General features: G+C 40.5%; 1 protein-coding gene across 2 annotated transcripts in view; it reads left to right on the plus strand.

The window, feature by feature from the left end:
- Nucleotides 1–27,483, plus strand: part of LOC120523130 (high-affinity choline transporter 1-like) — a 40,764-nt gene that overhangs the window by 3,170 nt on the left and 10,111 nt on the right. Inside the window, exons 2-5 of one of the 2 annotated variants that reach the window (XM_039744127.1) lie at nt 15,391–15,605; nt 18,357–18,470; nt 18,713–18,868; nt 23,132–23,280. In XM_039744127.1, the coding sequence (XP_039600061.1) occupies nt 15,422–15,605; nt 18,357–18,470; nt 18,713–18,868; nt 23,132–23,280 (603 nt within the window). In that variant the 5' untranslated portion in view covers nt 15,391–15,421. The remainder of the gene's footprint in view (nt 1–15,390; nt 15,606–18,356; nt 18,471–18,712; nt 18,869–23,131; nt 23,281–27,483) is intronic. The other variant, XM_039744128.1, reaches the window with a different exon arrangement.

Here is a 27,483-nt window from a genome sequence, read left to right on the forward strand (position 1 = left end):
CAAGCCAGACACCTTTGTTGAACAGTAGGCCCCCTGTCTTCAAATAGAGACAGCAGAGACATATCTTTTCCCCATTAGAACCCTTTGTATTTTTTCCCTGCATTATTTTACTTTTGGCACTTTCAGGATACTTATGGGCCACTTAATATGAATGGGATCTTCTCATAGTATAGGTGGAGTTATGTGGCTTGGTAGGAGGAACAACTAAAATGAGCAATACCACCTTGCTGTTTAAGTGTATATTAGGGCTGAAGGATGCAGGGAAGACCTAGGACAGCCAGAAGAAGGGCAGGTGTGAAATCCAATGACTCTACAGGTAGTTCTGGGGATTACCCCGTAAGCAGATTCAGAGTGTCCTGATTAGAAACAATGTCAGAACTTAAAGAATGACTTAAAGAATAGTCAAAAACCAGAGCAAAGTCTGGTACAGCGGAAGTTATAGTGCTTGTTTAAATAGAAAGATCCTGTCAATGTCAAAATGAAATGTCAAAAATTCAAAGTAACAAATGCATAGTTTTTGATCAAAAACTCTGACTGGCAAAGCTGTGTGTGCAGATGCAGTGTCATAGTGCAAAATGCAGTTTTGATGATTTCCTGTGGATGCTTCAAAACTTTAATGTAATATCCTTGATTAACAGTCTGTTCACAGGAAACAAAGTCTTTATGAGCAAATCCGTCAATGTCAACGTCATCAGAAAAACAAATCACCAAGCTTACGTGTGTAATTGTAGAATAAACTGTGCAAAAATATGCACTCGATCAACTCAGCAAGATGCCACTCAGCAGGTTGATTGATCATACCAGACACCACACCACCACAGTCAATAACTACACCATACTCTTGCGCTTTTGACCGATTCCGAGAATTTTTGGCTCAAATTAAGCCCTTTGCAAAGTTTTTCCTTTAAAGATTTTAATTTTAAAGTTTGAGTATAACTTGATGTACAAGGAAATCTTTTTTAATACAAACATGATAACACAATGATGCATGTGCCTTACATGCACAGCAACACAATGTATTCTTTCAGCCAAAATGGCAACAATATTAATATATTAAATAAATATTAGAAATAAAAATTAATGTTGTATTATTATTTTTATAAACCTTGCCTTGGCAGTTTTATTCTAAACAAAGAAAGTGGCACAGAGAAATGCCTCCCATCTCTCAACTGTTGTCTTTCTTAATATACGAATGGAGTCTGTACATAAAGTATATATTTCTTTTATTAATATACTGTATGCTTAAAAATTGCCTTGTGATTAGGTCTTCTTTCTCATTTGAGTCCAAAGTAAATTTTAACTCACTGAGTTAATGCACGCAGCATTCATGGAATAGAGCAGCTAATCTTCTTGACATGTCATGTGATTTTCTAAACCACTTAATCCAGATCAGTGATGCAGGGGATGTTGGCTGGAGCCTGTCCCAGCTAGATAGGGTGCAAGGGAGGAATAAATCCTGCACATAGTGCCAACCCTTCGCAGGGCAAACACACACTCTCTATGGCCAATTTAGTGTCTTTGGACAGTAGAGGACAGACAGAACACCTGGAGGAAGCCCATGCTGACATGGGGATAACATGTAAACTTCATGCAGGTAGCACCTGGGACAAGAAACCTGATCTTCTTGCTATGTGGGCACGGCACTACTACTGCACCACCGTGCCGCCCCCTTCCTTATATTGTTAAGAGATATTAACAACTAGCCGTGCCCCACGGCTCCGCCCATGTAGTATTGAATCAGGACAATGAGGAGGGCCCTGTCCGGCTCTCCACTCCTGACGCCATGCTTCCCCCTGCCCTTGGCCCGCAGCCTTTGTCTCGGATTACTGTGAATATATCGGTTACAGCAAGTGAACTATGATACAGAGCACAAAGAGAGAAATCGCAAAATCATCCAGAATGTTCAAGCAAAAAAAAAAAAAGTTTATAGAAAAAAAAAACACAATCTAAATCTGTTAAGTATTTTCTCGTTCACTAACTAAACAGAGGTAAGGTACTCCCCAAAGCTGCTGCGTGAGTGAAGAGGGCCCAGTCCTTCTCCGATCGGCCCGCTGCATTTCTCTCAGATTTGCACAAATAAATCAGTACTATGATACATAGTGCAATGAGAGATGTCACAAAATCAACAGGAATGTTCAAGCAAATTATAGAAAAAAACCCGATCTAAATCTGTTAAGTAGTTCTCTTGTGAAAAGTGAACAGACAGATGTTGGATTTTAAATATATAGGACATGCCTAGAATTTACTTTTTTCTCCTTCTTTCGGCTGCTCCTGTTAGGAAGTGGCCACAGCGGATCATCTTTTTTCATATCTTTCTGTCCTCTGCATCTTGTTCTGTTACACCCATCACCTGCATGTCCTCTCTCACTACATCCATAAACTTCCTCTTAGGCCTTCCTCTTTTTCTCTTACCTGGCAGCTCCATCCTTAATATCCTTCTCCCAATATACTCAGCATCTCTCCTCTGCACATGTCCAAACCAGACTGCATACTCGGTTAAGCTTATGGGGCTGTCACATGATGAACGAACGACTCAAACCCAAAGACTCGAGAGATGAACTAATCAATTCTGTTTCTGGCTCAGACTGAGTTGGTTAAGCTTATGGGGCTGTCACGTGATGAACGAACGACTAAAACCCAAGACTCGAAACAGGTGAATCAATTCCAATACAGAAACTATAGGAAGTTGCGCAAATGCGCATGCACGACTGAACGAATCACTCCCACGAGACGACTCGTTCTTCCCGAGTCACATTAAAGATTCGTTCCAAATGAACGAATCGTTCAAGAACGACCCATCACTAATACGATGTGCTTCCCGAGCGGATTGTTTGCTTTTCTTGGTCTTTCTCTGACATTCTCTGTGCCTGACGGAGGGGGTGTGAGCAGAGGGGCTGTTTGCACAGAGGCTGTTTGCCTAGAGGATACGGACGCTCCTCTAAGAAATGCCGCTTTATCGCGGTGGCCCAAAAGCACGTATTGATTTTTTGATTGTTTGCTTTAATCTCGCGCGCTCTCTCTCTCTCTGACGTTCTCTGCTCCTGAAGGAGGGGGTGTGAGCAGAGGGGCTGTTAGCACAGAGGCTGTTTGTTTAGAAGATACGGAGGCTACTCTAAAAAATGCTGAAAGACTACCTTCACATTGCTCCCTTCTTTGCGGCTGCTGTATCGCAGTGCTCATACTTAAAAGCCCAACAGCACGTATTGATTTTTTGATTATTTGTTTTTCTGTCATGCTCTCTCTATCTCTCTGACATTCTCTGCTCCTGACGGCGCTCGTTTGAAGAGAAGATATGTTTGCATTCTTTTAATTGTGAGAAAGAACTGTCATCTCTGTCTTGTCATGGAGCACAGTTTAAACTTTTGACTAAAGGGTGTTATTTCATGTCTAGAAGGCTCTAATAATGTTAACAATGTGGGAGAGTTTATAAGGGCTTAAAATATATAAAAATAACCATACAAACATATGGTTTCTACTTCGCGGATTTTCATCTATCGCGGGGGGTTCTGGAACGCAACCCCCGCGATCGAGGAGGGATTACTGTAAATGTAAAAACATTGAATAACACTTAAGAAAACTTTGAACAACAGAGAAAACTAACACTGCAAGAATTTGCGCTATAGCCTTATGACCCGCTCGCTAAAAACTCTTTTTTAAGCACAGAGGAAAAAATGAACATTTGAAAAATCTGTCATTTAATAAACAACCAAGAAAAGTAACATTGCAACAATGCACGCGCGCCTGTGTGTCTCTCTCTTGCGCGCCTTTGTGTGTGTCTCTAAGCGCATGCCTCTGTGTGTGTGTTTGTCTGTCTCTCGCCAGTGTGTGTGAGTGCGTGACACGCGCGCGCCCGTGTGTGTGAGTGCGTGACTCGCGCGCGCCCTGTGTGTGAGTGCGTGACTCGCGCGCGCGCCCGTGTGTGTGTGTGTGTGTGTGTGTGTGTGTGTGTGTGTGTGTGTGCGTGCGTGCATGCGACTCGCGCGCGCCTGTGTGTGTATCTGTCTCTCTCTCTGCACATGGAATGCACAGGAAGAGACTGAACACGTGCTGTGTTGCCCCGCGCATGCGCACTTCACCAGAGGACACACAGTGACACTGGACGCACACAAGGGTTTTATTAAAGAAGATGATTAAAAAAAACTGAGAAATCACATGTACATAAGTATTCCCAGCCTTTGCTCAATACTTTGTCGATGCAAGTTTGGCTGCAATTTCATCCCCAAGTCTTTCTGAATATGATGCCACAAGCTTGGCACACCTATCCTTGGCCATTTTCGCCCATTCCTCTTTGCAGCACCTCTCAAGCTCCATCAGGTTGGATGGGACGCATCGGTGCACAGCCATTTTAAGATCTCTCCAGAGATGTTCAATCGGATTCAAGTCTGGGCTGTGACTGGGCCACTCAAGGACATTCACAGAGTTGTCCTGAAGCCGCTCCTTTGATATCTTGGCTGTGTGCTTAAGGTCGTTGTCCTGCAGAAAGATGAACCGTCTCCTCAGTCTGAGGTCAAGAGTGCTCTAGAGGTTTTCATCCAGGATGTCTCTGTACATTGCTGCAGTCATCTTTGCCTTTATCCTGACTAGTCTCCCAGTTGCTGCCCCAAAAAACATCCCCACAGCATGATGCTGCCACCACCATGCTTCACTGTAGGGATGGTATTGGCCTGGTGATGAGCGGTGCCTGGTTTCCACCAAACATGTCGCCTGGCATTCACACCAAAGAGTTCAATCTTTGTCTCATCAGACCAGAGAATTTTGTTTCTCATGGTCTGAGAGTCCTTCAGGTGCCTTTTGGCAAACTCCAGGCGGACTGCCATGTGCCTTTTACTAAGGAGTGGCTTCCGCCTGGCCACTCTACCATACAGGCCTGATTGGTGGATTGCTGCAGAGATGGTTGTCCTTCTGGAAGGTTCTCCTCTCTCCACAGAGTTTCTGTAACCTTCCCCAGATTTGTGCCTCGAGATAATTCCTTTGACTTCATGCTTGGTTTGTGCTCTGACATGAACTGTCAACTGTGGGACCTTATATAGACAGGTGTGTGCATTTCCAAATCATGTCCAATCAACTGAATTTACCACAGGTGGACTCTAATTAAGCTGCAGAAACATCTCAAGGATGATCAAGGGAAACAGGATGCTCCTGAGCTCAATTTTGAGCTTCATGGCAAAGGTTGTGAATACTTATGTACATGTGATTTCTCAGTTTTTTTATTTTTAATAAATTTGCAAAAATCTCAAGGAAACTTTTTTCACGTTGTCATTATGGGGTATTGTGTGTAGAATTCTGAGGAAAAAAATGAATTTAATCCATTTTGGAATAAGGCTGTAACATCACAAAATGTGGAAAAAGTGATGAGCTGTGAATACTTTCTGGATGGACTGTAACAGACATACCAATTATTCTGAGCACCTGGACAGAGAGGTAAACTGAAAGAAAGGGCAGAATGTTGTTAAGTTAAAAGCCTTCCTAAATAGATGAGTTTTAAGTTTTTTATTAAAAGGATGAATGGAGTCAGCTGATCTAATTAAGTTTGGGATGTCATTCCAAAGTCTGGGTGCTATGGAGCTGAAGGCCCTGTCACTCATAGACTGCAGGTTAGTGTGAGGCACAACAAGATTACCAGAATCAGAGGACCTTAGTCGGTGAACAGGCACATAGTGATTTAGAAGGTTACTGATGTAGTCCAGTGCAAGGCCATTTAAAGCTTTGTAGGTTATTAATAGAATTTTATATTCAGCCCTGTAAGACACAGGGAGCCAATGAAGGCAAAGCAGGATGGGTGTGATGTGCTCACTGTTGCTGGTTCAAGTAAGGACTCTTGCAGTAGAGTTTTGAATCAACTGGAGCTGTGATATAAGATTAGAAAGGGCACCTGTCAGCAGTGTTACAATAATCGATGTGGCATGTGATAAAAGCATGGACAAGTTTCTCAGCATTAGAAAAGGAGAGGAATGAGCGAACACGGGATATGTTACGGAGGTGAAAGTAAGAAAGTTTCTTAAAGTGGTTTATGTGGGCGGAATAAGAAAGGGAGGAACCAAAAAGACACCAAGATTCCTTGCATCAGAAGAAAGTCTGAGATCACCGTCAAGAGTGACTGAAAAGGAGCCCATTTTCTTAAGTAGCGCTTTAGTGCCAATTTGCAGGAGTTCAGTTTTGTTGCAATTTAATTATAAGGAGTTCTGCTCCATCCAGTTTTTAATTTCACTGAAGCAAGCTGTGAGCTGAGAAAACTCTGATGTTACACTTTTGACATTGAAATAGAGTTGAGTGTCATCTGCATGAAAATGATAACCCAGTCCAGAGCTACGAATAATATGGCCAAGGGGAAGCACATAAATACAGAAGAGAAGAGGGCCGAGGACAGAGCCCTGAGGAACTCCTTGTGTGACTGGTGCTGAGCTGGATCTGCTGTTGCCAAGACTAACAAACTCTTGCCTATCAGTCAGATAGGACTTGAACCACTGGAGGGCAGTGCCAGAGATACCCAGCATGTTCTCCATTCTGGACAGTAGAATATCATGTCTGACAGTGTCACATGCTGCACTGAGGTCTAACAGAATTAATATGCTGGTCTGTCCAGAGTCTGCTGCCATTAGCAAATCATTGGTTACCCAAGGAAGGACAGTTTCACAGCTGTGCTGCTCCCTAAAACCAGACTGAAAGGGTTCCATCAAATTATTAGAGGTTAAGTAATTGGTGAGTTGGGAGGCTACAACACGCTCAAGAACTTTTGAAAAGGTAAGTGGGAAATAGACTGAAAATTGTTAAGATCGTCACCATCAAGACCAGACTTTTTAACATGGGGGTTACAAAAGCAATTTTAAAAGTGGCTGGCACAAACCCAGTGTCATGGGATGTATTGATTATTGTCGTAACAGTCGGGATTGTGGCATGACGGCAGGATTTAAGAAGTGTGGTGGGGATGGGGTCCAGTATACAAGTAGTTGGCCTCATCTTACAAAGCAGGTCATTAACAAATACCGATGTGACTGGTGAACATTTAGAAAAGGAGCTGGATGGAGTGGGAAGACAGGGAATGATATAAATGGATGATGCATTTATGTTATTTGAATTATTTAGATCTTTAATTTTTTTGCAGAAAAAGTGGAGGAATTTTTCACAGACTTCAGTAGAGGAGGTAATAGGGCCAGATGCAGGTTGAAGTAATTTATTAACTACAGAGAACAAAACTCTTGGGTTTTCATGGCCACTTTCTGTTATTCTGCCATAATGTGTGTTCTTGGCTGCAGTTAGTGCATCCCTGTAAGCCCTATGATGGTCAGAGAAAGCCTGGATGTGAACAGTGAGGCCAAACTTCGGTGACATTTTCACAAGGCATCGGCCAGTTGCTTTCATAGATTGTAGCTGTGAATTATACCATGGAGCGGAACGCTTAAAGGAATCCTCCTTATGTTTTAAAGGAGCTGTTTTATCTAGTGCTGAATGAAGGGCTGAGTTATAGTGGTCAAAAGACTATCTAGTGTTGTTGATGGAATAGGTGAAGAAAGAAAAAGATCAGAAATAGATCCAGCAATAACAGAGGGACAGATATTTTTAAGGTTTCAGAAATAAATTTGACGTTTACAGGTAAGAGGAAGGAGAGGTAATGAGACAGTGAAAAGCATTGCTTTATGGTCAGAGAGTCCCAAATAACTGCTAAAAGTGTTGCCGACAGGTAATCCAGATGTGCAGATCAGGTCCAGTATATGACCACCAGAGTGGATCGGAGAATCAACATGCTGCACCTAGTCAAAACAGTCCAGTAAAGATAGGAATTCATTTCTCAGTTTACATGTAGTAATGTCAATATGGATGTTGAAATCACCAAGATAGATACTTTATTAATCCCAAGGGGAAATTCACATACTCCAGCAGCAGCGTACTGATAAAAAACAATATTAAATTAAAGAGTGATAAAAATGCAGGTATAACAGACAGTAACTTTGTATAATGTTAACGTTTACCCCCCTGGGTGGAATTGAAGAGTCGCATAGTGTGGGGGAGGAGTGATCTTCTCAGTCTGTCAGTGGAGCAGGACAGTGACAGCAGTCTGTTGCTGAAGCTGCTCCTCTGTCTGGAGATAATACTGTTCAGTGGATGCAGTGGATTCTCCATGATTGACAGGAGCCTGCTCAGCATCCGTCGCTCTGCCACAGATGTCAAACTGTCCAGCTCCGTGCCTGCAATAGAGCCTGCCTTCCTCACCAGTTTGTCCAGGCATGAGGCGTCCCTTTTCTTTATACTGCCTCCCCAGCACACCACTGCGTAGAAGAGGGAGCTCGTCACAACCGTCTGATAAAACATCTGCAGCATCTTATTGCAGATGTTGAAAGACGCCAGCCTTCTAAGGAAGTATAGTCAGCTCTGTCGTCTCTTGCACGGAGCATCAGTATTGGCAGCCCAGTCCAATTTATCATCCATCTGCACTTCCAGATATTTATAGGTCTGCACCCTCTGCACACAGTCTCCTCTGATGATCACAGGGTCCATAAGGGGCCTGGACCTCCTAAAATCCACCACCAGCTCCTTAGTTTTGCTGGTGTTCGGTTGTAGGTGGTTTGAGTCGCACCATTTAAAAAAGTCCTTGATTAGGTTCCTATTCTCCTCCTGCAGCCCACGATATCAGTGTCATCAGATTTGGCAGAACTCCGAGTTGTATTGGAAGTCCGATGTATATAGGCTGAACAGGATCGGAGAAAGTACAGTCCCCTGCAGTACTCCTGTGTTGCTGACCACAATGTCAGACCTGCAGTTCCTGAGACGCACATACTGGTACTGGTACATAAGGTCTGTCTGTAAGAGAGTCCACAATCCATGCCACCAGTTATGAATCTACTCCCATCTCTCTCAGCTTGTCCCTAAGGAGCAGAGGTTGGATGGAGTTGAAGGTGCTAGAGAAGTCCAGAAACATAATTCTTACAGCACCACTGCCTCTGTCCAAGTGGGGGAGGGATCAGTGTAGCATATAGATGATGGCATCCTCCTCTCCCACCTTCTCCTGGTATGCGAACTGCAGAGGGTTGAGGGTGTGGCGGACCTGTGGCCTCAGGTGGTGAAGCAGCAGCCACTCCATAGTCTTCATCACATGCTGACGTCGGAGTGACAGGCCAGAAGTCATTCAGCTCAATAGGACATGATACCTTTGGGACTGGGGTGATGCAAGAAGAATGACTCTCTGGGAAAGTGAACTTAACCTTTCACTCTTGCTGATACCCGTCTGTCACAAATTACTCCTGACACTCTTCTCCACCCACACGTCCCTGCCTGCACTCTTTTCACCTCCCTTCCACAATCCCCATTACATTCTACTGTTGATCCCAAGTATTTAAACTCATCCACCACTGACCTCCCACTCATTTACACACATGTATTCTGTCGTGTTCCTACTGACCTTCATTCCTCTCCTCTCCAGAGCATATCTCCACCTCTCCAGGGTGTCTTCCAACTGCTACAGATCACAATTTCATCAGCAAACATCATAGTCCATGGGGACTCCTGTCTAATCTCATCTGTCAACCTGTCCATCACCATTGCAAATAAGAAAGGGCTCAGTGCCAATCCCTGATGTAATCCCACCTCCACCTTGAATGCATCCTCACACCTACTGCAGACCTCACCACTGTCACACCTCCCTCGTACATATGCTGTACAACTCTTACGTACTTCTCTGCCACTCTCGACTTCCTCATACAATACCACAGCTCCTCTCGAGGCATGCTGTCATATGCTTTCTCCAGGTCCACAAAGACACAATGCCACTCCTTCTGGCCTTCTCTATACTTCTCCATCAACATCCTCAGAGCAAACATCGTACCTGTGGTGATCTTTCTTGGCATGAAACCATACTGCTGTTCACTAATCATTACCTAATTTCTTAACCTTGCTTCCACTACTCTTCCCCATAATTTCATGTTGTGACTCATCATTTTTATCCCTCTGTAGTTACTACAGTCCTGCACATCCCCCTTATTCTTAAATATTGGCACCAGTACACTTCTTTTCCACTCCTCAGTCATCCTGTCACTTTCCAAGATTCCATTAAACAATCCTATGCACCTTCATGCTTCCACAGGCATGTCCTCTGGACCATTTTTCATCCTTTTCATAGCTGTCCTTATTTCCTCCTTGCTAATCCGTTGCACTTCCTGATTCACTATCTCGATATCATCCAACCTTTTATCTCTCTCTAGTTCTCTTCATTCATCAGCCTCTCAAAGTACTCTTTCCATCTGCTCAACACACTCTTAGCTTGTGAGTATATTTCCAACTTTATCCTTTATCACCCTAACCTGCTGCACATCTTTCCCAGCTTGGTCCCTCAGTGTAGCCAATTGGTACAGGTCCTTTTCTCCCTCTTTAGTGTCCAACCTCTCATACAACTCATTATATGCATTTTCTAGTTTAGCCTTCACCATCTCTCTCTTCATCTTGCACCTATCTCCTTGTACTTTTGTCTACTTTCTGCATCTCTCTGACTATCCCACTTCTTCTTCACCATCCTCTTCCTCTGTATACTCTGCTATACTTCCCCACTCCACCACCAGGTTTTCTTTTCCTCCTTCCTCTGTCCAGATGTCACACCAAGCACCCTTCTTGCTGTCACCCGTACTACTTCTGCTGTAGTTGCCCAGCTGTCTGGTAACTCTTCACTGCCACCCATTGCCTGTCTTACCTCCTCCCTAAACTTCCACCATTTGATACTTGGCTCTAACTTCCACCATTTGATACTTGGCTCTGCACTAACTCTCTTCCTCTTCTTGATCTCCAACATCATCCTACAGACCACCATCCTATGCTGCTTAACTACACTTTCCCCTGCCACTATTTTACAGTCTTCAATCTCCTTCAGATTGACTGTTCTGCATAGGATGCAATCTACCTGTGTGCATCTTCCTCCACTTTTGTACGTCACCCTATGTTTTTCCCTCTTCTTAAAATATATATTTACCACAGCCATGTCCATCCTTTTGGCAAAATCCACTGTCATCTGACCGCTTTCATTCCTCTCCTTGACATCATACCCACCCATTACCTCCTTGTCTCCTCCGTTCCCTTCATCAACATGTCCATTGAAATCTACTCCAATCACCACTTTTCTGTCCCTTGGGTACACTCTTCATCACTTTATCTAGATCACTCCAAAAATCTTCTTTCTCATCCAACGCACACCCAATTTGCGGGGCATTTGCACTAACAACATTCATCATCACACCTCCAATTTCCAGCTTCATAATCATTACTCTGTCTGATACTCTTCTCACCTCCAAAACACTCTTCACATATTGTTCCTTCAGAATAAACCCTACCCCATTTCTCCTCCCATCCACACCATGATAGAACAATTTGAATCCACTTCCAATCTACCTGGCCTTACTCCCCTTCCATTTAGTTTCTTACACGCACAATATATCAACCTTCCTTTTCTCCCTCATATCTGCTAACTCTCTCCCCTTACCAGTCATAATGCCAACATTCAAAGTTCCTACCCTCAGTTCCAATCTCTTTACCTTTCTCCTCTCTTCCTGCCTCCAGACACGTCTCCCCCATCTTCATCTCCTTCTTCTTCTTTGGCCAACAGTAGCCCAATTTCCACCAGCACCCTGTTGGCTATTTAGTCTCTTGCACACACAATTTACCTCACATCAGTTAAATTATATTACAACAAATACTTTGTATATAATTACCAGTTGTTGAATCTTTAGCTGATGAGTATGAGTGAGTTAATGCATGTGTGAATAAAGACTAATGACATAATGGGTTTCAATGTTTAAAGAAATGCAAACTCTATTTGTGATGTAATTGAGAACCATTAAACCTATTGGTAAAAATGCAAAACTGTTTTCCAATACTTAGAAACATATTCAAAAATAATATGTAAAACTGGGAATAATTTCAGTACCTACAGTATAAAATTATATCTGGGCAGAACAGTGGAGCAGTGACTAGTACCTAATAGATCCAGTCTCCTGGGTTCAAATGTTGTGCTTGTTTGTTGTTCATGTCCAGTTTGTACTTTTTACCTTTTTGTATATTGGCCCAAAGATTTGTATATTTGGTTAACTTGTAAATCTACATTCACTCAGGGGTGTGTATATGTGAGCCCTCTGATTGACTGGTACCTTGCCCAGTGCTGTTTTCTGCCCTTTGGCCAGTGCCATCATGACCTTAATGCATTGTGGTAATGTGTCACACATTGCACATTCACAGTTGTCCTACCCAGCAACAGCTTGGCAAACTCGTACCTCCATCAAAAACAATGACAGCTCCCATAACAAAGAAATTGCACTATGGGAAGATGTATTAAAAAAAATAATGCCTTCAAAACATCCTAAATCAAAGAACTGCCCTGACATTTATATATTTTGACCTCTAAATACCCCAAAACAATACCTCTATTGTTTTTAGAGGCCACGCAATTAACAAACAATTCAGCAGTACCAGAGAGACACATTGTATGTGGCAGGGTATTCAGACAATTACAAACTACAAGCCCAACCCACACAGCAGCGATGGTGATGCTTACCTTCCAGATAAGGTGAACAACTTCTTCGCATGGTTTGAGGCACAGAACAAAGAGCCAGTGAGAAAAGCAACACCTCCCTCCACTGACCAGGTACTCTGTCTCTACATAACTGACGTGAAGAGAACTCTATCCAGAGTCAATCCACGCAAGGCTGCAGGATCTGACAACATACCTGGTCGTGTGGTGAAAGAATGTGCCAGTCAACTGGCTGGTGTCCTCACAGACATCTTCAACACACCTCTGAGCCAGTCGTCAGTCCCAGCATGCTTCAAGTCGACCACCATCATACCAGTGCCAAAGAAGTCATCAGTGACATGTTTGAATGACTACCGACCAGTTGCACTCACGCCAATCATAATGAAGTGCTTTGAAAGGTTAGTCATGTCACACATAAAGACTAATCTCCCTGCCTCCCTTGACCCTCTTCAGTTTGCATACCACTCAAACAGGTCAACTGAGGATGCCATATGCTCTGCTCTTCACCTCTCCCTGACACATCTGGATAAAAAAGACACATGTCAGGATGCTATTCATAGACTTTAGCTCTGCCTTCAACACAATCATCCCTCAAAAGCTGGTTGTAAAACTGAGCAGGATGGGCCTGAACACCACCCTCTGCAATTGGATCCTGGACTTCTTGACAGAGAGGCCCCAGTCAGTTCGGATGGACTGCAACACTTCCAGCAACATCACACTGAGCACTGGAGCACCGCTTCACCCTGCTGACTCACGACTGCACAGGCACACACAACACCAACCACATCATCAAGTTTGCAGATGATATGACGGTGCTGGGACTGATAAGCAGGGATGATGAAACAGCTTACAGAGATGAGGTGGAACGGATGTCTGCATGGTGTAAAGACAACAATCTATCTCTCAATGTCGACAAGACAAAAGAGATAATCGTGGACTTCAGAAAATCACGTCCTGCCCACATCCCACTCAGCATCAACGGTTTAGATGTGGAGACTGTTAGGAGTACCAAGTTCCTCGGTGTGCAAATAACTGAGGAACTTTCGTGGACACATAACGCCTCATCACTAATCAAGAAACCCAGCAGAGACTACACTTCCTGAGGCAGCTGAAGCAAGCAAGACTTCCCCCCTCCATCCTCACCATGTTCTACAGAGGCACCATTGAAAGTGTTCTGACCAGCTGCATCACTGTCTGTCTGGTATGGCAACTGCAATATATCTGACCGCAAGCGCCTGCAAAGGATAGTGAAGACAGAAGAGAACATTATTGGGGTGCCTCTCCCTTCACTACAGGGTATATTTTACAAATGCAGTGTCCACAAGACCTGCAGCATTGTTCAGGACTCCCTATACCTCACACATGGACTTTTCACACTTCTGCCATCCAAGAGAAGATACTGCAGCATCAAAGCCAGATCTGCCAGGCTGCAGGAGAGTTTTTACCCCCAAGCTGTCAGACTCCTTAACACCATGCTGCCCCCTGGGATCTTCCACACGGCCTCAACCACCTCTAAAACCAGAACTTTTATACATGCAAGCCACTTTCCTGCAAAGGCGAGTGTGCATGTAGAAAAGAACTGAAAATCTCATACTGACAGTATTTTGACATTCTTGATATCCTTCTGCTGTGAAACATTCTGACCTGTCATTGTTTACAAATATCCTAAACAACTGTTATCATACACTGATAATTTCTGTATTATCTAAATCTATTATTTATTTATTATATTACATATCTATTGACTATACTTATGAATCTAGATTGCAAATACCATACATTGCATCAACGTTCATATTGCTAACTACACGTCAATATTCCTGCTACTTCTTTGTCTTGTCTTTGCACAATATTTTGTCTTGTTTGTGTTTTAATTTTAAATTTAAATTCTATTTTTAATTTATTATTTGCACATCACGTTGTTAAACTGTGGACCCTGAGCTTCGCAATTTCATCTATCTGTATACTTGTATATGGTTGAGATGACAATACAGTTCACTTTGACTTTGACTAGTAAGGTCTAGGTCATGACAGTTGGGAGCGAGGCCAAAAAATAGGGGAAATTAATTTTCATTCTTTTGTCTAACATTGTGCTTTTAGCCTTGTGAAACCCTTAGTGAGCTTCTCACTTGATTACTTAGTATTTCTTGTTTTTGATTTAGTGCCTTTTTCTGGATTTTGTCTTAAAGCTTTGCATTTTTGATACTTATATCTGCATTATTATTCACTTCAGCTTTTGGCTGCTTTTGTCTTTGCTTTTTGATGTCAGAGTATTTTCACCTTTTTGGGATCTCCCCTAATTTATTCAGTGGATATTTAGTTTTATCTTCTGTCCAGGTCTGTAGTCTTACAATAGAAGCTTTTGCCCACTTAGCTTGATGGGAATGCCACCTTGTTTGCTCTCTGAAGGACTCATCTAAGGGGTGGACACATAGGATATTGGAAGGAAAGGTAATTAATGACAAAGAAGGAAAATCACTGAAAAAGTATTATAAAACTAAGCTGTGATTCAGCTTCCTTCTTCATGACTTATTGCCTTTTACACAAATGACACTGTAGAAAGGTGAATGAAGTAGCAGCTACCTGTATTTGCTAGTTCCACACCAAGATGAACAAGACAATTAATCTGAAGAGATCTTCCTTAGAATATACTATTGCCCCACTTTTACTTCACAATTTTATTGCCTGTTATTTTCTTTTTCTACAATTTTGCCACAGCATTTTCCAGTTTCAATAATGTAAACATTTGACATTACTTTATAAGTTAAGTTAAAATGAGTAATTAAGTTAAATTAGACTCATTGCCCTGAAATAAAATTCTAATAAGTGCTATTTGCATTGTATTCAAATGTATGGTAATGATATATTTTTTACTCTGTGCCTATCAGAATATCTACATTTTACCTACAGTATCTGAAGATGGCTCTTCACATCCCTGGTCTAGTTGCTGTGGTTGTGTTTTATGCAGTCATTCTGATCACTGGGATTTGGGCAGCAAAGATATCCAAGAAGGAGGAGAAGAAATATGTTGGAGAGCGGAGTGAAGTATCCATGTTGGGAGGGAGAAATCTTGGAATCTGGCTAGGAATTTTCACCACGACTGGTAAGCTTGGCTTCTGTCACTGAGGCTAGAATAGAAATGTTAACGTGATGACTAGTGCCATTCTATGAGCATGTAACAAGAATAACTACAACCCCCATGAATTCAAAAATGGCATTATGCTTCAGGATGTTTAATATGCCCTAAGTTTTTTGCCTTTCATGTTATTATTGTAATACATGCAGTTCAAGTATTAATGAGTCTGCAGAAGGAAAGTAGCAGTTTCTCTTTTGTTTCTGACTAAAGTAATTAGTTTTTTTCTATACAACATCTTGACAATGTTAAGTACATCCTTCAGCACTTTACCCAAACAATATAATTATTACAGGTGTGTACGGAGGAAATGGTTTCTAGGTGCCTGTATCTATAACTGAAGTGCAGTCAAATTATGTAAAACAACCTATTGCTATATTGGAATTAAGTCACAAGGTGGCACAGTGGTTAGTGTAGCATTCTCATATAGAGTCCTGGTTCAAATTCAAGCTCAGGTGCTTTGTGGAGTTTGCTCATACTCTCTCTGTCTGCATATATTTTTCCCCAAGTGGTCTGTTATTCCTTGCAAATCAAAAAAAAGTGCATGTTAGGTTAACTGGTGACTCAAAATTGGTTTGTTGAGAGCTTTGTGTGTGTTTGACTATGGCATATGATATGTCCTGTGTAGGGTTATTTCTGGTCCCATGCCTGATGCTGCCAGGATACACAACAGTGGTTATCTATCAATCTATCAATCTAATCTAATCTAATCTAATCTTCATTTGGATACCATATAAGAAACAAAAAAATGTCAAAATAAAAATAAGAAATGTTTCATTACAATAAAAGATCAGATCTGTTTCCAGAAGACCTTTACCAAATCACCATTTAAAGATAACTGGTAAGGTTAAACATGAACACATACTGTAATGTTTGTGATCAAATGTTGCAATGTAAATTGCTTCACTTCTATGTGAACTTGTTATTAAAAATGTGTATTATTGTCAGAAAGTGATTTGAAAGACACCATTATACTTGTATATAAGGATAATATTAATTGACCAGTTTCTATAATTTGTTTTTTCGTCAAGTCAAGTCAAGTTGGGGAGTATGCACTGGTACAGTGTGTTGCCGCACCCACTACACAATGAAATAACTTGGGATCCCAGTTGGCAACACCCCAGGCAGACATGCAGTCCAGTCCCACCCTTCGTAAATCACCCTTTATCTGCCACAGCCAGGTGTTACATGGGCGACCCCTTCACCTGGTCCAGCCACTCAGGTCCCCAACGCGCCACATGACTGTAGCGCCGTAACTGACGCTCCCTCACAATGCAGGTAATGTGCCTTATTCGGGACTCCAAGGATTTTCCGGAGAGACACAGTACCAAAGGAGTCCAGTCTTTGTCTCAGGTCACTGGATAGCGTCCATGTCTCGCAACCATATAGCAGGGTAGGAAGCACAACGACTCTAAACACTCGAACCTTCGTCCTTTTGCTAAAATGGGCTTAAATCTAAGTAAACAAAGTAGACCTCAGTGTTAACATTTGTAGTGTCTGTCTGAAGGTATGTCTCTGCTACATGTCATTTGGTACAGGACTTGTAAAAGCAGTGCTAATGTATGTGATGTGCCATCTGTTGGACAGCAGAGATACAGTAATTGGACTGACACACAGACAGATACACAGACACTTATATTAAGGTGGATACTGGAATAGCATTCTAAAGCTTTTTGTGGTAATATTTCACATGACAAACACTATATGAAATGATGACAGCCTGAGTACTACTTTAATTTCTTTATTCTGCAACAAGTATTTCCCATTTCACTGCAATGCTATAGAATTTTATGCAGAGCACTTTGTAATTTTAGTCATAATGAAAAGTTCCAAAGACAGCATATTGCAAAAGCTGTAGGAACACAATACATTTACATTGGCTTATTCATTTTTTTTTACTTTTACAAGAAACAAAATAATTATTTTCAGGAACTCTTTTCATACTGAATGTTATTATATCTTATGTTTGTTGTTGTTCCAAGTGCTGTTGTACTGATTAAATGTTTAATACTGTAGATATAATGTTTAATTGAAACAGCCTCAAAAACAATACCTCACAACTCAATAAGCCTTCTGTATTTATTTAAATGGAAGATGCTCCACTTTCAGCCCAGATGCTGTCTATGTGCAATATGCACATACACTATTCTCTGTTCTCAAGAGTTTTTCTTTTGGCTCTCTGGTTTTCCTTCCATATTCCAAACACAATGTTGCTAGTCTAATTGGCAAATCAAAATTTTTGAGTCCTTCAATGGATTGGTATCACATCCGTCCACCAGGGATCATTCTTGCTTTGAGCGTAGTGAAGGTGAGACAGAGTCTAGTCTACTGCCAGCCTACATTTAGGAAAGCATAAAATAACTTTGTTCAGTCTGCCTATTTCAATACAGAGTCATGATTGGACAGAGTCCAACTTGGCAGCACTTGGTGCTAGTATACAGCAGGGTATAACACGCAGCCAAATTAAAATTGGCAAATTACCTAACAAGCATGTCTTTAGGATATTTGAGTAAGACTAGAATATTTAGGGAAAATTCATACATATACAGTACAAAAGTGAAGACTCCATACAAACAGTGACCTGGTGCTGATTTCTAACCCCTGCTGACATATACTTACCAACATGCTTGGGAAAATAAATGTTTTCAACAAGAATTAACTAAATATGACTTTTTGTCAACCAATTACAACAACTTGGCTCCTCTATTTACTCTTTGTTAGCCACTTGGGTTGGAGGAGGATACATCCTTGGAACAGCAGAACTTGTGTACCTTCCATCAAAAGGACTCCTCTGGGCCACTGGGCCAGTTGGATACACCATCAGTCTGATTCTTGGTAAAGTAAATACATATAGAAAGTTTATGTTGTTATAAATACAAGTTACAATATACAATATATGGTGAAATTTGCGTAGCTCTATAATTAATTTTATGAATTTTCTTTTCACTTTTTGTTTCAGTGCCACCTAAATGCAACACTTCAATATAGCCGCTCTTCACCAAACCCGGCTTTAATGTATAAATCTTTCAACCATTGCTAAAAACTCATAATATATTTTTTACTCTTCTTCTCACCAGGTGGATTTTTCTTTGCTGGCCCAATGAGAGCGAAGAAGTATGTGACTGTTATCGATCCCTTTCAGAAGAAATTTGGAAATATAGTTTCAAGTATTTTAGTCCTTCCATTGGTAATGTCAGACATATTTTGGGCAGCTTGCATTCTTGGAGCTTTAGGTACTATACAAGTTGTGGAGTTAATAAAACTTAGAGAAATTATGTATTTTTAAAACTACTGTATTTGAAATAGCTGACGTTTTAATTGCGGAGTTTTGCAAGTGACACATCGAATGCATTAGTACATCCACAGGACGGTCAATTAAAAACTAGAAATTTGTTAAGGAAAGTATATTTCTCTTCTTAATTGGTTTGCAAACAAAAAATGTGACCAGTTATATCTCAAATGTTGCAAGTCACCTTGAGTAAAGGCGTCAGTCAAGTAATAAAATTGTTAGGTCACTAAAGCTGATTACTTTTGAACATGCCGTATACAATTGTCCATGAGTAAAAGTTTCCTGCATTAGATCAGTTCCTGTGTTTTTCTGCTTTTCCTAGTGACTTGACTTTTGTTGCTGGTCATTGCAGAGCAAACCTTTAGACGAAAAATATGTGTGTGTGTGTATATATATGTATGTGTGTGTGTGTGTATATATGTATGTGTGTGTGTGTGTGTGTGTGTGTGTGTGTATATATATGTATGTGTGTGTGTATGTGTGTATATATATATGTATGTGTGTGTATGTGTGTGTGTGTGTATATATATATATGTATGTATGTGTGTGTGTGTGTGTATATATATCTATACTAATAAAAGGCAAAGCCCTCACTCACTCACTCATCACTAATTCTCCAACTTCCCGTGTGGGTGGAAGGCTGAAATTTGGCAGGTTCATTCCTTACAGCTTCCTTACAAAAGTTGGGCAGGTTTCATTTTGAAATTCTACGCGTAATGGTCATAACTGGAAGCAGTTTTTCTCCATTTACTGTAATGGAGATGAGCTTGAACGCCGTGGGGGCGGAGTTTCGTGTGACATCATCACGCCTCCCACGTAATCACGCAGTACATAGAAAACCAGGAAGACCTCCAAAAAGCGCTGAAGAAAACATGCATTATATAATTGAGAAGGCAGCGAAACAATAAGAAGCGGCGAAAGTGACATATACAACCATATTCATGAGTTCTGCTACTTGAAACAAAGCACGATGTAAACCTACACTTTAAATTAAGTTCATAGACAGGCTGCGCTGGCGTTTGTAATTTAGTGCCTGCCCATATAAGGCCGTCCGTCAGCGGCAATCCAATAGCAAACTCCCACTAAATATTCACGGGTGAAGGACTGTGCTTATGCAGAGGAAGATGAGATGGTCAGGGTGGTGTTTGGCACAAACTCAGCGAAACTGCGAGAGAAAGTTTTAAGTGCCAGGACTAAGGTAACATTAAATACAGCCATGGACATAGCACGAGATGGCACCAGCACAGCTGGGAACCTTCGATGCATGTACACCGAGCGGCTCACGTGAACTAACGCAGTGCACAGCCAAAAAGCAACAGTTCCAAAGAGCGCTGAACAAAAACCGAATTACACAATTGAAAAGGCAGCAAAAAATATGAAGCGTCTGATACATACAAGCATATTCATAAATCCAGCTACTGCGGAAACAAAGCACACGGTGGAAAAAATCAATGTTCCGCTAAAGGAAGACAGTGTAAAAAAACCGTGCATGCAGTGTGTCAGGTCTCAGATAAAGAAGAAGACGAGCTGTTTATTGATGCAGTAAGAAACGAATCGATGAATGAAACCTGTCATCTTTACAACGATTGACAAACACGGAATGTAACTTGAACACAACACATCCTACAAATACGAACCTGATTGAAAGAAATAATGATAATCAAATCCTTGATGACAGCAACACTCAGTAACACTCACAAAACAAATACTGTATATTGACAGTCATGTTACGTTATTTTTAAAATGTTCCCTTTTCTTTTTCATAGCTTTTTTAACACACTACTTCTCCGCTCCGATACGCGGGTATATATATATGCTACATGCTCGAATAATGGATACTTTATTCGCCATCAATGATTGTTTTGGTAAAGCCATAGTCAGTGTATTCATTAGATGAACGGTAAAAAGTAAGAGCGAGGGAGGATGACTTATTGAGGCATGCAGGCTGTAGTCTTGCGTCAACTCTATCTGAATTGCGCGATCACATTTGAAAAAGTATATCTTTTCAAGTTCTATTTAGTCCATATGTGTCAAACTCAAGGGCCACGGGCCACATCCAGCCCGGCGTGTAATTATATCCGCCCGCGAGATCATTTTATATACTGTATTATTGTTATTAATGGCCCGGGTATATGAAGCGCTGGTAACACAATAAACTACAGATCCCATAATGCAGCGCTTCAGCTGCCTTGCCGAACACTTGCTGCGTTAATCAAGTCTAGCTTATGATGCTGCAAGTTATTGCGAAGCTAGCTCACACGATGCTGAAGAGAAAAGTTGATTCTGAAAATAGAGCCTTTAAAAACCGATGGGAGGCTGAGTATATGTTTACTGAACCCGTGTGTCTCATTTGTGGAGCTAATGTGGCTGTAATTACAGAATTTAATCTAAGACGGCACTATGAGACAAAACATCAGGGTAACCTGAAAGACCTGAATGCAATGCAGAAGATACAGAAAGCAGAAGAATTAAATAAGAATCTGACACTTCAGCGGACGTTTTTACCCGTGCACAATCACAAAGTGATTTCAAGTGAAGCTGCTTTTATGGGAGACACAAATGCACCAGTGCAACTTGCCGCCTTTTCCCTGTTGCCAAGTAATGTTGAACCAAGTCGTCACTACGGTGTTCCCAAATACGCACTTTGCTGATAAACTGAGCGCACTGAGTTTGCACGGCGCTTTGGTGACTTTGAAGAACAAAAAAGGTCCGTCTACATGCGGCTCGAACCTTGTGCATGTAACAAAACAGCACACAGGAGTCGCCTCACTGATGAGCACCTGCAATCCATCCTGAGAATCTCCAGAACACAGAACCTCACACCAAACATAAACGAACTTGTTGCCAAAAAAACATGCCAAGCGTCCAGCTCTAAAATGACATATGAGCAAAGACAACTGAATGATTTGATTTGTTATTGCTGAAAGGAACACATTTTATTTATATTTCCAGGTTTTGTTATGCAGCATGTTCATATTTGAATTTGTATAATTTTGACAGGATATATTTTTATGGAGAGCAAAATCTTTTGGGATATTTAAAATCTAAGTTTATTTTTTATATAAAATTACATAAGAGTAAAGAAATTTGAATGTTTGTTCTTTTAACGTTTACTTTATTTCTAACTTGTATAATTTAGACAGGATATATTTTTATGGAGAGCAAAATATTATAAGTTGTTTAAGGTTTGAGTTGATTTATTCAGGAATAATATTCCTGTCTGTTTTTACCATTCCTACCAAAGATATTTCTGTCGACTAAATAAAAATTCCTTCTATTTAAAATTTAAATAGAACTTGAACAAATACGATAGTTCATAATATCCACGCACACTTGCGTAAGAGCGGAGTTATCCGTTTTAACAAGCAGCGTATTGCACTGATACGAAATAGCTGTGTGTGTATATATGTACATATGTATGTATATGTATATATGTAGATATATGTGTGTGTGTGTGTGTGTATATATATGTGTAGTGTATATATATATAATATATATGTATGTATGTGTATATATATATGTGTATATATATATATATATATATATGTGTGTATATATATATATATATATATATGTATATATATATATATATATATGTGTATATATATATATATATATATATATAGTATATATATATATATATGTGTATATATATATATATGTATATATGTGTGTGTGTGTGTGTCAGTGCCTAACAACTAAAGACACTACTTGCTGAAAAAGGACATGACTACAACAACAACAACATTTATTTATATAGCACATTTTCATACAAAAAAATGTAGCTCAAAGTGCTTTACAAAATGAAGAATAGAAAAATAGAAGACACAATAAAAAATAAAAATAAGTCAACATTAATTAACATAGAATAAATTAGGTCCGATGGCCAGGGTGGACAGAAAAAACAAAAAAAAAAAAAACTCCAGACGGCTGGAGAAAAAAAATTAAAATCTGCAGGGATTCCAGACCAAGAGACTGCCCAGTCCCCTCTGGGGCAAAACAGGCATGATTTAGAAACACTGAACTAGAATACTTCCTGCTGATTAAATTGAAGAAGACTGATTAATATGTTGGATATTCTTACATTAATGGTTATATTAACTTGCTTAGCAGATGCTTTTATCCAAAGTGACATATAAAAGATGCCACGCTCTATTAACCTATCCTAAACTGTATTAATCTGATTTTATTATATGGATCCTTTCAGGAGGGACAATGAAAGTAATTCTCGATATTAAATCCCTGTATTCCATTCTTCTTTCATCAATTGTGGCTATATGCTACACATTGCTTGGAGGACTGTACTCTGTGGTTTATACAGACGTCATTCAACTGATCTTCATTTTCTTCACCCTGGTAGGTACTGTTATCTTCTGTTCTTTTGGTTTCCTTAATGATGATATCATTCTTACTTTTTTTTACATAGGATTCACTATCCTAGTGTTATTAATTTGTGTTGTTCTTAGCTGTGCTTGAATTCCATGTGTAATTTTAAATTAATATTTTGATTTTGCTTTATTTGCAATTATTTCATGTTCTGGTGATGAGTTTATTCCAACATCATCTTCAATTTGTTGTTGCCATTCACGTCACTGTTCCTTTTGCTAGGCTAGTTGCCATCATGTGACATTCGTTGGTGCTGCTTAAGATGGCAAAGCAGTACATTTGCTATCCTAGCCTTGGGATAATTTAAAAGAAATCAAAACTTTGTTGCACGACTTTGTATCATTGTTTGTTAGGGCTCATTTTTTGTTTGTGCGTTTTCAGAAACTCAGCTCAGTTGTTGGGATTTTGATTCATTATCTCTCTTTCATGCTCATAAAATTTGTTTGCTAGATTAGTTAGTTTTCTGGGTCCAGACCTGACTATGTTCTATATAACTCTAACACTGGCAAGCACTTTCAAACCTCTTTTGTTTGCTTGATTCTTTCTTTATCTCATGCAATAATTTAGATGCAGAAACTAAGTCTGTTCTTATAGTAATACCTGCTGTCTTTAATTCTCCTGAATTTCCTAATCATAAGTTAATTCCAATATTTAATTAAAATCATCCCTTAATTAAACACATTTTCCCTCTTTCTCAGAAGTAATGCACATTGATATTTATATACAGTACAAATATGGTTAGAACAAATCCCATTGGAAATCATAACAGTGTGAGCACTTCTATTGACAAAAGGCTGTATTGCATAAACATCCATCCCCTTTGTTTGAATTGTAGATATACTGTATACTTTGAAAGCTACACAAATATTTGATTAGAAACCTTGAAATCCCTTGTCTTATAAACTGTAAATGATTTGATGTAAAAGTACTTATTGGATTAATCTGACCAGCTGTGAAAAAACAAATCAAAACTCAGTTCATTTAGCTATTCAGTGTGTAAGTGTACACTAGTATCATTAGATCTTGCACAGCAGTGTTAAATCAGCTATGAAATGAATACATAAACCCCATGGAGAAAAATGCACAAAGTCAGACAAAATTTCCATTTTGCTTAAAAAGAAAAATGTACTTTTACTGATGTATAGCTTTTCTATTTAGCTATTCAATTTGGACTTTCTTGAGAGTACTGCTCTGCTTGAAATCTTCTTGTTACTTGGTCTGTTTCATCCAGAGACATGACACTGTGGGAGTGTTAAACGGAAACTGATTCAGTGCACATTACAGTAACTTGTCAAGTGAAATTGATTCCATGAAAAGAAAAATGGTCTTGGCATACTTGTAATTCATAAATATACCAGTCATTTTTCCACAAAATCTGTTTTTGAAAGAGAAAATGTGTTTTAGATTTTAAGAGGTCTTGTATTGGAACCTATATACGGTTTAAATGCAGTGGTTATTTCACTTTTCTAAATTCTGTTTTATTGGTTAGCTTTACTACCTCACAGCTCCAGAGTTCTCAGGTTGAATTGAGGCCCAGTTAGTGTCTGTGTGGATTTTACTCAATTTTCCTGTGTCTGTGTGGATTGTTTTCTTCAGGTACTCCACTTTTCCTTTCAAATTTTGGTGTGAGTGTTTATAGGTGTGTATGTGTTTAAGGGTTTCATGCAATAAACTGCCTCTCTCAGATGACCTCCTGCAGTTTGCAGTACATAATTTGGGACCCTGTTGCAGGTTGTGGACGCTAGAGGCGGAGTTGCCCCGTTGAACCCACCAGTTCTGTCACACTTCCTCCCAACTCGGCTCACCCTGCTGGGTTTTCCACAGTCCTTTGGTCTCATTATTGCTGTTCCTCATGATGTTTGAGAGAAAAACAATGAAATGCTGATGGATACATACTAAAGTGTAGTTAAAGTTTTACTAGTAATAAAAGAAAAATTATAAACAGTACATGTAAGTTGCATTTTAATAAAGGCAAATGGTGAATTTAAATACCGTTCTTTGAAGGTAGCCTGAAGATCAGTATTTGAATACAATTACATAAATAGAAAACAGAGCCCTTTTTTTTATTTGTCGCACGGTATTGAAATTCTAAAGCAAAGTTGCAGTCAGCCCATATTTTATATGTGGCCTTTTTTTCACATGCCCATTAGAAGAAGTTGAACAGAATCTATATATATAATTCACTAAGGCAAGACACCCATGGAAAACACGCCGGAAGGGGCGTGGATTCACTAAGCCGGCGACAAGTAAGACACCTATGGCGCACGCAGGGAGGAGCCACGCCCACCAACTCCAAGACCATTGGATACGACGACAACTCACAGAGCCACGCCCACGAATTCAGACGCGATGACACGGAAAGAACAGCGTCATTTATATTCGTCTGTCGTGGAGTAGTGATGGGAAGTTCGGATCATTTTACCGACTTGGACCTTTGAGTCTCGTTCAGCAAAATGAATGAATCATTTTTCGAGTCATTTCGTTCAATTCTCTTTCCAGCTCAGACTGCATTGGTTAAGCTTATGGGGCTGTCATGTGATGAACGAACGACTCGAAAAACCCGAGGACTCGAAACAGGTGAATCAATTCCAATACAGAAACTATAGGAAGTTAGCCAATGCATGCGCGACTGAGCGAATCACTCCCACGAGACGACTCGTTCTTCCCGAGTCACATTAAAGATTCGTTCAAAATGAACGAATCGATCAAGAATGACCCATCACTATCGTGGAGGCCTCATGTACTTCCGAGCCCCCTTGACTGTTCATAGAAGCATGTTTCTCGCGGAGGTGAGTCGCCATATGCAGCATGTGAAACGGTTTGCGAGGGGTATCCCATGGAATCCTTAAAACAATCCTTTACAACTGAGGTTAAAAAACAATTAAGTACGCAGTCTTTAAAAACAACTTTTTGGTTACGATGCACGACTTCGTGCACCATAACAAACTGTTTTACACGCTACATACAGCAATTCGCATCCGCGACAAACATGCGTCTTCTTCACTCACGGACAATTATATGTTGCTCTCTCCAGAGTTCCGTTTTTCATTCACTTTCTGTTGTATCCTCAAACCCTCCCTTTTTAGACAACTGTGTCTTTCCAGAAGTGTTCAACCATCAATAAATAATTATGCGGCGTTTGTTATGCCGCGGGTTCACTATTGTGTTGTATTTTGCTCTCTCCAGAGTTCCATCTTTTCATTCACTTACTGTTGTATTTTTACACCAACACGTTTTAGACAACCGTGTCTTTTCAGAAGTGTTTAGCATTCAATAAATAATTATGCATGAGATTGAGCCTGTGTCTAGGCGTGGGTAAGATGTTGAACCCCATTCGGGCTGCAAACTGTGGAATTCCCACTAAGTGCGACTCATACGCTCCCACTGTTTTCGTCCCTACCCTTTGTATACACCCCCCTCCCACACGTTGACTGTTCATAGAGGCATGTTTCTCGCGAAGGTGAATCGCCATATGCAGCGTGTAAAACTGTTTGCGAGGGGTATCCCATGGTATCTTTAAAACATTCCTTTACAACTGAGGTTAAAACACAATGAAGTGAGCAGTCTTTAAAAAACGAGTTTTCGGTTATGATGCATGACCGCGTGCACCATAGCAAACTGTTTCACACGCTACATGCATGTTTGTCGCGGATGCGAATTGCTGTGTCTTCTTAGATGCTCCTGCACTTTGTACACACCCCCCTCCCACCTCGCTACGCCGCACGGATGATTGTGTGTTGGTTCGTTCCGTGCATTGTTACAATGTTGCTTTTCTTGCTCATTTATTACATTACAGATTTTTCAAATGTTAATTTTCTCCCTGTGCTTAAAAATTATTAAAAAACCGGCCTGATTACGTGGCGTATGGTACGCCGCGGGTTGGCTAGTAAGATTATAATACAGCATCAAAATTGTAAAACCCAAGCAATGGACCAGCACCCCCTGTCCGTGACGACTGATGCCTGCATTGTGCCTGACACAGCCAAACAAAACAGGCAGGCAGGCAGGCATAGTCCAGGTGAGTAAGCAGCATACTGTTCTACCACTTCCTCCAGTGAGTCCAGCCAGAGTCCCAAGATTGAACTAGCCTTTTTAATTGGATTATCATTTAGCATGTTGGCATCACCTGCACTAATGTCATTTCCCTGCCACACTATCACATAGAAAAATATA

This window comes from Polypterus senegalus, chromosome 2 (genome assembly GCF_016835505.1).
Source record: "Polypterus senegalus isolate Bchr_013 chromosome 2, ASM1683550v1, whole genome shotgun sequence".
Lineage (NCBI taxonomy): Eukaryota > Metazoa > Chordata > Cladistia > Polypteriformes > Polypteridae > Polypterus > Polypterus senegalus.